Consider the following 12,219-nt stretch of genomic DNA (forward strand, 5'->3'; position numbering starts at 1 on the left):
AAAAAAAAAAAAAAAAAAAAAAAAAAAAGGGGCAACTCACCACTGTGCTGTACTTCACTTTGCCAGCATAATGGACAACCACGAAGGCACCTTCCCGAAGTTGGGGCACCTCATAATAAGGTTTGCCCTTATGATGACGGTTGAACTTGGACAATAGGGTGTCATTACTAGCACCAGGAAAACTGGAACAAAAAAAGAGCAAGAATGTTTTAAAGTAGGAAACAAACAAAATAAAGCAATAAACACTGTGTAGTTATTGTTTTATATATATATATATATATAAAACAATAACTACACAGTGTTTATTATACACTCTCTGAGTGGTTGGTGTTAGGAAGGGCATCCAGCTGTAGAAACTCTGCCAAATCAGACTGGAGCCTGGTGTTGCCATCCGGTTTCACCAGTCCTCAGTCAAATCGTCCAACCCATGCTAGCATGGAAAGCGGACGTTAAACGATGATGATGATGATGATGATATAGATGGGTGTATTTGTGTATAAATGGGTCGAGAGGGCATGCCATCATTGTCATCATCCACCATCTGTCATCATGATTGTCATCATCATCATCATCATCATTGTTTAACATCTGTTTTCCTTGTTGGCATGGGTTGGATAGTTTGCCAGCATGGAAATATAGACGTTAAATGATGATGATGATGATGATGACAACGGCAACATGTATACCCTCCCCACATATTTATACATACATACACACATCTATTATACACACACACATATGTATATATATATATATATATATATATATATAACATACAAAAATAAGAGGGATGACCAGCAAATTGATTAATTCGGATTTTTTTAATGTGCTAGACCACTGGTTCAAATTGATTAATATCAATTTCTACCCTCATAAATAAATATATATATATATATTTGTGTGTATGTGTGTGTGTATGTGTGTGTGTGTGTATGAGTGTGTATTTGTCCCCACCCCACCCTCTATAGCTTGACAACTAGTATTGGTGTGTTTACATACCCTGTAACTTAGCAGTTTGGCTAAAGGGACCAACAGAAAATGTACCAAGCTTTAAAAACAAAAGAAATAAGTTGATTTGCTTGACTAAACTATTTTAAGGTGGTGGTGCCCCAGCATGGCCACAGTCTAATGAATGAAACAAGTAAACGATAAAATATTCCATTGCTGATATTAAAAAATGTATGTGTGTGTGTGTGTGTGTCTGTCTGTGGGCGTGTGTGTAAATATAGTTCATACGCATAAATAAGTGCTATTACTAAAAATTGACTCACACACACACACACACACAACATTGGAATTAATTATTCCACAGCTAGAGTTTGGCCTTGTCCTATTCTGCAGCAATTAACTCATTAACAAATTTAACCAAAAAAAAAAATAATAATATTAACAATAATTAAATAAAAATAAAAAATTGTAATTCATTTTCGCCCTGAACATAAAAACTATCAATTAAAATAATCCTTTCCACAATAGGCACAAGGCCTGAAATTAAGGCGAAGGGGGCTAATTGATTACATCAGCTCCAGCACTCGACTGGTACTTATTTCATTGGACCTGAAAGCATGAAAGGCAAAGTTGACCTCGGTAGCATTTGAACTCAGAACAAGAAGACAGATGAAATACCACTAAGCGTTTCACGCGGCAAGCTAACGAATCATATCAATTAAAATAATACATCCCTTCTTTATACCATCAGGTCAACAACCAGCCCCTTGGTGGCTTCCCTGGCAAGCGTTATGTCATTGCCATGGGACTTTCATGCAAGAATTGAAAACACAAAGATGGCTTCCTCTACTTTCCTTCAGGTTCAAGTATTTCGATAAGTTGCCATTTTGTTGGCTAGACCTAGGCTAGTTTAATCACATCTTATTTCTGAGCATTCAGAAAATAAAGCACCAGGATTTGAACTGGGGTCGATTTGTTCGACTAAAGGCGGTGCTCCAGCATGGCTGCAGTCAAATGACTGAAACAGATAAAAGAATAAAAGAATTATGTGTGTGTGTGTGTACATACACACACACACACAAAATGCCCTTCTTTTCGCCATATCTGTGTGTGTGTGTGTGTGTGTGTGTGGTGGTTTTCTACATATTTTCCATCTCCCAGATCTTATTCACAAAGTATTGGTCAACTTATCGTTACTGCAGAAGGACTTGCCCAAAGTGCTCTGTAGAAAAACTGAAACTGTTAGGTTCTTGCTCACACATTTATTGCCGTCATCATAACATCACCATTTATGAAGAGAACACAACCAAAACAGGAGAATTATAAAATAGTACTGTTAATTAGGAGAGAGTATAAAATAGCATTGTAGGGGGAGGGAAATGGACAGGAGTATAGGGAGAGGATAGATGTGAGAGATGTGAGAGAGGGAGAAGAAGAGATTGAAGAGAGATAGAAGGACAAAAGAGAGGTGAAAGAAAAAGAAACCGGAGAATAAAAGGGAGAATTGAGAAAGAGAAAGAGAAAGAAAGAGGCGAGAGAAAGAGGGGATGAAGGGAGTGGTGAGAGGGGAAGAAGATGAGAGATGTGAATGAGAGAGAGAGAGAGAGAGTTTGTGTGTGTATGAAATGACATAGGACGTGTGTGTGTGTGTGTAGCTGAGAGGGAGAGGGGGAGGGGAGACAGAGAGACAGATGGCAAAAGACAGAAAGACAGACAGAAGGAGGCAAGCAGGAGGCAAAGAGACTGAGAGAGAGAGAGAGAGAGAGGGAGGGAGAGAGGGGGGAGAGAGAGAGGGAGAGAGGGGGAGAGAGAGAGAGAGAGACAAAGACAGTCAGACAGGAAGGCAGAGTGAGAGAGAGAGAGACAGACAGACAAGCAGGCAGGCAGTCAGGAAGGCAGAGACAGACAGGTAAAGAAGAGGAACCTCAACAAGAGCTGCCTCAACTCATAACAACCTGCACAACCCATACCAGCATGGAAAGCAGACATAAAATCCTGATGATGAAGAGGATGAATGAAATGGTTGCAATTAGTATAAATTAATTCCTGAATACATACTTGCACTCTTCATCTAGCAAGCAGAAAAGACCATTTGGCTTTTTAGAAAAAAGTTCCAGACAACCAGTATTGTCAATAAATTCAATATTTTTCCACTGAATTCCTTCTCGTTGGTACTCTTCCTGCAAAGACAGAATTCCAGAAATAAATCATTCATCCAAATGCAAAAAAATTACGGCAGGCAGCAGCTGAAATCAATAACTAGATTTAACTTATACTCAATGATGACGACGACGACACTGGTGCTGACTATGGGGTGAGGATGACAATGATGGCCATGATGATGATGATGATAATGATAAAGATGATGATGATGATGGTGATTAAATGGAGGAAAATCTAATGAGCTATAACAAGTATAGTCATCAGCTTCTTAAATTTTGTCTTTACAAAACCAAGCTGAAAAAGTGCAGGATTATGAGGTTCTGTTAGTTCTGTCTTGACAAGGAGTGATCAACCTCTCTAGAGTCGGTGCCACAAGAAAATGCAGCCACTGCACTTTGTAAAGTGACTGATGATAGGAAGAGGTCATCCAGATGTAGAAACCATGACAACCATACTAGTGTCGGTGCCATGATAAAATGCAATCAGTAAACTCTGTGAAGTCGTTAGTTAATGAACGGAGACAACAGAAAATAATGGAGAGTTGAAAGGACTATTTAGTCATGTTGAGGACAGAACAACCCCTCTGGTGCTGGTGCTATGATAAAATATATCCATTAGATTCTATGATGATAAAGATGATGATGATGATGGTGATTAGATGGAGGAAAATCTAATGAGCTATAACAAATATAGTCATCAGCTTCTTAAATTTTGTCTTTACAAAACCAAGCTGAAAAAGTGCAGGATTATGAGGTCCTGTTAGTTCTGTCTTGATGAGGAGTGATCAAGTTCTGTCTTGATGAGGAGTGATGTTAGGAAGGGTATCTGGCTGTAGTAACCACACCAAAGATGGAATGCACAAGTGAGACATGGTCCTCTGACCTATCTAAGAAAGCAGTAACTCCCAAAAAGAACTGACTTTTGACTGTGATGATCCAACCAACCCATGATAGCATGATGACGATGATGATGATGAATATACTTTTAATTACTAAAAATAACAATGATAATAATGTAAATAATAATAATTAATGAGTAAAAAATCTTCAACATTTAGCCTCAGTAACTTATCATAATTCCACCACAAGGTCCACACCTTGTTGCAGTGTGGTGGGGCTTGAATGCCTCAATGACCATGAGTGGAGTAAAGTTCTTAGTTGGGCTTTCAATACAGGACAGATCAAAGAACAGAGGCCAGACTAATATGGCCCACCTATTCCCAGAGGTAGAAATGGGTTTACAAAGAAAACAGAATCCAAGTGACAGAAGCATCAATGATGATTCAAGAACCAACAAGGTCTGAGAGAGGAGGGCCTTCCAACAGGGAAACATACAACATACGGCAGCAAAATCCAAAAGAAAGCTGCAAAGATGTGGAGATAAGTAAGGATCTTATTGGAGAGAAGTAGAAAAGACAGCCCATAATCAAGAACGATGAAGAAAATTTGTTGATGGTCTAAGTTCTACAAACAAGGCTTAGGTAAGTAATTTATTCTAATTACAGGAATTTACTAAATAAATAAATAAAGAAGACAATACAATTCATTTTTTCTGTTTGAAGGAATTTGTTGATGCATGAACTTCTGTTGTGTTCTTACCTGTTCCAACTTGAAGATGTGTTGGTTGAAATAATACTGGAGGTGTTCGTTTGCATAATTAATACAAAACTGCTCAAAGCTATTTTTATGGAAGTCTTCAAAACCAAATATATCCAGAACTCCAATAGAATTTCCCTAAGAAAGTAATTACAGTTATTAGAAATTTTATGATTTTCGAAAAAAAAAAAAGAAAAATAAGATATAGAAAAACAGGAACAAATACAATATTCACCAGGAAATGTATCAGAGGAAAAAGGAAAAATATAGTTTAATAAGCATGTAATAAAATTACATACAGTGTTGGTTCCTGAAACGGGTTATTGAGTGCTTTTATAGTCATGTGGTTAAAAAGGTCACTTTGCAGTCCTGTAGCTCCTCGGTTCAATCCTGCTGCAAAGTGTTTTCTTTTCTGGGGTTTTTTTTTTTTATAAATGTGTTTCCAATTGATCCAAGACTTGCCAGTGAAATCAGGGTAGACAGAAACTGTGTTGGACAGGGATATATTTGTTGTTGGGTGGGGGTTTAATACTACTGTCATTACCGCAATCAGGGCCTTGGGTAGCAGTTTCACACCACCCCAACTAACACTACAACTGGGCTCCTGGGGAAGTGGTTTACCACCACCACAATCAGGCTCTTGGGTAGCAATTGCACACCACCATCACCCATTCCTTTTAACTCTTAGATTCCTTAAGCCCTTTTAACATTTAAACCATCTATATCTGGCCCAAATATTCTACATTATTTCCTATTCAAACAGACCCGAACCAGTCTCTCACACATACCCAACAATGTCATTCTAAAATTAAACAATCACATCATGTTGTCAAATACACCCAAGCCAGTGGCATGTGTTATGACATAGGTATACACAACTAGTGTAAAATGGTATTACACAAATAAATGGTTGTGGTTATCTAAAATTGACCTATTGCAGAAATGTATGTTAACACAGAATGCACTCCATACAACTTGAGCATAGGTACGATACTTGATATTCGCTGTTCAACTACCAACTGTAAAACCAACACATGTCAAAGTAACATGGTAAACCAATGTGGTCAAGCTAACACCATCAATTACCCCCTGACAGTTCACTCAGTTCTTATTTATTGTAATTGGTTAGTCCACCTTCAGATACGTGGGGGTGTTCAGGATTCTCCCATAACAGCATGCAAAAAGCACCCAGCACACTCTGTTAAGTGGTTGGTGTTAGGAAGGGCATCCAGACATAGAAACCATTTCACAACAGACAGTTGGAGCCTGGACAGCTCTTGCTAGCTAGCTCCATGTCAAACCATCCAACCCATGCCAGCATGGAAAGAGGACACTAAAAAGTGATGACGATGATGATGATCATCATCAGAATCTCAAAAATATGAGATAATGCATGACTAATTCAAAATAATGTGAACAAATTAGTATTACATGCAACAGAGTAATCTAAATAATCTAAGTCTTAAAGGGCTAAGGGGCCCACTCTGCCATGAACATTCACACTAAGTCTCTAGTCTAAGGTGAACTAAGATATTACTCCATTTCTATTACCAGTCTTGGAGATTCTACAACCAGCAGGGTGGGCATCCTTTCTTCTTTTATAAAAATGTTATGAGAAAAATTAAGATAACAGGTGGGGAAGGTGTTTAACCCTTTTGTTACTGTATTTATTTTGAGATGCTCTGTTTCTTTCAATTAATTTTAAATATAACAAAGTATTTAGTAAAATAACTTAGTCATCATTCAGCTAGTGTTAGGAACATAAATAGTGACTAAGGTTTGGTAGAAGATTTTAATTCAAAACTTCTGAAAACAAGACATTTGTACTACAGAGCCAGAGGCGGTTTCAGCCGGGTTGGTATCGAAAGGGTTAAATGGTTCTAGTATGTACTGAAGAATGACACTGTACAGTATTATACTACGTAGTGTACTGTTCTACAGTATATACAATGTGTGTGTGTGTGTGTGTACATATACACATGCATGCACATGCACACACACACAAATGAGTTCCTTTGCTGTTTCAAGTAAGAAAACACAAGCAACTCACACCTTGAGTTTTAGTTTAACTTCAGGTAAACTTCAGGTCAACTTGGATCATTTTAACAAGTACCAGTTAACCTTTTCCAATTCCAGTTCACCTACCAAAACCCATTCTAAATTCAACATAATCTTGGATTGAATTCTCATTATTTCATGAAGAATAATTAATAAAATTAGATTTCAACTTGTAGAAAACAAAAGTAAGGTTATTTCACTAAACCTCACATAATCCTCGAACACTTCTGAAAATTTAAACAGAAAATGCAGAACGTATTTTTGTAATAAACATGACAACAAAAATGGTTAAACACAACTGGAATATCAGAAAAAAAAACACATTAAAATTAACCAGTAATCTTCCCTTACTCTTACTCTCTCTCTTTCTCTGTGAAAGCAAGGGAGAGAAAGGATCTGCAAGAGAATCCAGGGATTATTAAACACACTTCATTTCTGAAATATAATAATTTTCAAAACAAAAGAAAAAAAAGAAAGAAAGGAAGAAAGAGAAAAAGTAGAAAAGAAAATGGTAAATCCAAAATTAAATGCTAATTTCTATTTAACGACTAAATAAAAACAAACAAAATTGTTGTTGTTGTTGTTGTATAATACAATATCACAGTAGAGATGTGAAGAGAATATGAGTAGAACTGACTTAGCAATGGGGGAGGGTGTATAAACCGAGAGGAAGAGATAGAATTTAAACTAGCAATAATTCTTAAGAAAGGAAAAATTTACTAAGCTTCTATTGGTGTGTGTGTGTGTGTGTGTGTGTGTTTTGCATTTCTAATACCTTGGTTGTATATATTATCTAAAGATCGATAAAAATTCTAAAATGGGAAAAGGGTAAAAAATCAAAGAGGCAGAACAAATTGAATTAAGATTTAGGGAGAAGTGACCCAGTTTTTGGATTTTTTTTTTTTTAACCCCTAGGTTGCTGTAAGTGGTTACAAGATTCTGAGCCAACAATTAAGTGGTTGCTAACGAGTGGTTTTTAATCTGATGAACTGATTGCTAAGAGGCACAATCTTAATCTAAATTATAAAAACAACCATAGATAACAACAACAACAACAACAACAACAACAACAATAATAATAATAATAATAATAATAATAATAATAATAATAATAATAATAATAATAATAATAATAATAATAACGATGATCCTTTTGTAGTATCTGGCAAGTAAATTTTGACTCAAGATGTTCTCAAAACTCCCTGCTATTGTTGACATAGATTCCTACTGCTTGTGTAAATATATTTATATATACACATTACCTGTGTAGATATATTTATACACACTTCATGCATAGCTATAATTATACACATTTCAGTTTATGTTGATATATTTGTATACACTGCTTGTGTAGATATAATAATATACACCCAATGTCTGTGTTGATTATATATATATATATATATATACACACACACACACACAGCACTTGTGTAGATATATGTCATATATGTAACTTGTGCAGCTATAATCATACACACCACAAGTATGGATATATTTATACACACCGCTTGCGTAGCCATAGTTATATACACCTGCTACTTGTGTTGATATAGTTACAAACAACACTTATGTACATACATTCATAAATATAATTCGTGCGGATATATTCATATTAGTGTAGATATAACTATACACACTCACTGCATGTGTGGATATATTTATATATCCACATATTTATATGCTTGCATAGATAAATTTATACACACTTAAAAACAATAGATATAAGTTTGATATTTTAAGATGGATATTTTTTAATAAGTGAATCAAAAGAGAAAAGGCCACTATCCATAGCTTATGCAAGATGAATGTTTGCAACAAAGTGAACCTTAAGAAAGGTACATAAGGACCAATTCTGTTTTGGTTGATTTTGAAATATACACACACACACACACACACTTCTAAAGCATTAAGTTTTCTAATCACAACTGGAGAATTGGTATTTATTTTTAGTCTACAATCTTATGAGTAACCCAGCAATCAGAGTGTATATAACTAAATGAGGCTAATTAACAAGTATAAAGCTGACAGTTTATCAGTGTTTAATTACTTTCCTATCACTGCTCAAATCTTTTAATCCTATTTTAAACTCTGGCTCTTAGCGTTCAAAATACAAAGAAGATATGACATTTTCCGGAATATAATTAGTGAAAACAACATTCACATCCTTAAGTGAAAGTCAGAAAGCAACTACAGAATAGCACCAGTCGAGGGAGGGGGTTCTTTGTAGTCACTCAACCTGCTTGAAATAACAGTCAAACTCCATACAATCACATTCTACTGTCTTAAAATAAAGAAGGACATCATGGTTGGAACACCTTAGGTCATAGGTCTGCCCAGTTCTGGTTCAATTTGTGGTAGGTATAAGGCCAGCAATTTTAAGGGGTAGGGGGTTAGTTGGTTGAATTGACCATAGTATTTGCCTGGTACTTTATAATTGCTATCATTAATTAGGCTCAGTCCTTGTTGCAATGCGATGGCTTGAATGTCTTAACGGCCCTGAGAGCTATGCCATTGGAGCACAAAGTCCTGGTAAGGCCTCCCATGGTGGACATGGTCAAAGGACAGAGGCCAAACTAAAATGGGCCACCACTTCCCAAAACTAAAAATGGGTTTGCATAGGGCCTAGACCCCCAACCTAGAAAAATGCAAAGTTGCAGAAGCATTGATGGTAATTCAAAACCAATATGACCCGGGAGATGAAGACTTTCTTCTACAGAAGACAACCCAGAGTCAAGAACAGCAGAGAAAAGTTTTTGTAGGCCTATGATCCATAGAATGAAATGAAGGCCTAAGCTCTATAGAAATAGCTGAAGGCCCAAGCTCCATGGAAACGACTGAAGGCCTAAACTCCAAAGAAAGGAGTGAAGGGCTTGACTCTAGAACAGTGTTTCTGAACCATTCCTTGCCTGTATTTATTTTGAGATGCTCTGTTTCTTTCAATTAATTTTAAATATAACAAAGTATTTAGTAAAATAACTTAGTCATCATTCAGCTAGTGTTAGGAACATAAATAGTGACTAAGGTTTGGTAGAAGATTTTAATTCAAAACTTGTGAAAACAAGACATTTGTACTACAGAGCCAGAGGCGGTTTCAGCCGGGTTGGTATCGAAAGGGTTAAATGGTTCTAGTATGTACTGAAGAATGACACTGTACAGTATTATACTACGTAGTATACTGTAGAACAGATTTCCAAAGCTTCTACAAAGCATATACACGTGTGTGTGTGTGTGTGTGTGTGTGTGTGTGTGTGTGTGTGTGCTCACCAACGAAAGGTTTTCAAAGCTTCTACAAAGCATCAAATGTTAAACTGAGAGAATCAAAGATGAGGAACAAAGAGGAAAATAAACAAAAAAATGAAGAAGCAAACAAACAAATAAATGGAAAACAAAAGAACAATGCAATGCCATTCATTAGCCAACGCTGAAAATGCTTTGATAATATGTTTGAACAACGGTAAACGGTAAATGTGTTTTATGCTTCGAGTTATTACTGAATACATAAGGAATTCAACATTTAACATTATGAATTTAACATTAACCATAATAATATTCTTACGAGGGTTTTTTTTTTAATATTTTTTGCTTTATTTTACAAATATTTTGTTTTTTTTGTTTCAACTTCAATAACAAGAAGGAAAAAAATAAATAAACAACAACAAATCATTGATTACTATTAATGAGATTTGAACAAAATAATTTACCAAACTCAAAACTACAACAAAACAAATAAGAATAACAGAGATAACGTCACTGTATATGGATACGTGTGTGTGTGTACATGTATATATAAATGTGTATATATATATATATGTGTATATATATATATATATATATATACATATATATATGAACATATATATACATATTTGTATGTATATGTGTGTGTATATATATATATATATATATTATATACATACACACACATGCACACATACATATTAATGTGTCCCTGTGTTTCCATATATACATGTATGTATATGTTTACATACGCACACAACAGCAAAGACACAAAACAAGAGATACAACCAGGAAAGAACAACAACAACAAGGAAATAAAAAAAAAATGTCAGAAAAAAAAAACCCAAAAAAAACCCCACTCTAGATGATATTTCTGAGCAGGAAAATGTTTGAAATTTCTACTTTTACTTCGTTATAGCAATAATAATAATAATAATAATAATAATAATAATAATAATAATAATAATAATAATAAACGGAATTTACACAAGAATTAAATACCATAAAATATAAAAGACCCTTTGTTATTACAGCAAAGAGAAGAGAAAAGAGATCATTGTTAAAGTTTTTTAAAAATCTATAATCTAGAAATTGATGCAATGTGACTTAAGTGAAGAGCAGTGGTTGTGGGTGTTGGTGGTGGTGGTAATAGGGCTGGGAGGAAAGAACGGAGGATGGGGTAGGCAAGAGGTGAAATTTTGGCAATAATGCAACCACCAATCAGTGAATGAAATATCCAGTGAAAGCAGAGCTCTACAGTTTGCTATGTTTTGTTTTGCTTTTATTATTATTATTATTATTGTTTTTTTTTTTCTTGCTGGTGAATAAAAGAAAAAAAATCAAGCTATATGTGCATGTACACACACACACATTCATTCATTCATACATTCATTCATTCATACTGGTAAGTGCCAACACACGAAACTATCAGTCCATGAGTCACTCTGTAAGTTCTGCCAAGTTAATAAAGCAAATACACATTCATATTTTGAATTCTATCTCCCTGTTTGCATCACCAAACACACACACACACACACACATTGATGATGTGTATATATGAAGATATATTTGAGTTTTTTTACACATATAAACATACATGAGGATGTGCGTATGTGAGTCTATAAACACGTGTGTGCGAGTATGTGCACTATATAATCATATAAAGTTTTGTGTGTGTGTGTGTGTGTGTATGTATATATATATGTGTGTGTGTGTGTGTATGTATATATGTAAGTATGTATATATGTAAGTATGTATCTATGTATGTATGTATGTATGTATGTATGTATCTCCACACACACACACACACACACAGAAAGCAATTATGAAAATTGTGAAAAATCAATTAGCAGCAAAATATTGACTACTATTTCCATTTAATTGAATGTAACAAACACACAAATATATATACATACATACATACATATATATGTATACATACATATAAATGATTTGAATAACACCTGCGTTAGACTCCATTTCTTAACTTATACATACACACACACACAAATACACATGTAAGCACACACATACCTATATGCAAGATATAAATAGGATTATAAAGAATGTAAAAGAAAAGCTGAAATCTATGAAAATACTTAATCCCTGCAGACACATAAATATCTATCTATCTACCTATCTCTCTCTCTCTCTCTCTCTCTCTCTCTCTCTCTCTCTCTGTATATATATATATATATATATATATATATATATA

General features: G+C 34.9%; 1 protein-coding gene across 12 annotated transcripts in view; it reads right to left on the reverse strand.

Moving 5' to 3' along the window:
* The window catches only part of LOC106868187 (unconventional myosin-IXAa), a 213,418-nt gene that overhangs the window by 148,743 nt on the left and 52,456 nt on the right, over positions 1-12,219 (reverse strand). For all 12 annotated transcript variants that reach the window (XM_052972194.1, XM_052972200.1, XM_052972199.1 and 9 more), the window contains exons 9-11: positions 4,710-4,844; positions 3,007-3,128; positions 41-182 (exon numbers count right to left, since the gene is read on the reverse strand). In XM_052972194.1, the coding sequence (XP_052828154.1) occupies positions 41-182; positions 3,007-3,128; positions 4,710-4,844 (399 nt within the window). The remainder of the gene's footprint in view (positions 1-40; positions 183-3,006; positions 3,129-4,709; positions 4,845-12,219) is intronic.

The sequence above is a fragment of the Octopus bimaculoides genome, chromosome 12 (genome assembly GCF_001194135.2).
Source record: "Octopus bimaculoides isolate UCB-OBI-ISO-001 chromosome 12, ASM119413v2, whole genome shotgun sequence".
Taxonomy (NCBI): domain Eukaryota; kingdom Metazoa; phylum Mollusca; class Cephalopoda; order Octopoda; family Octopodidae; genus Octopus; species Octopus bimaculoides.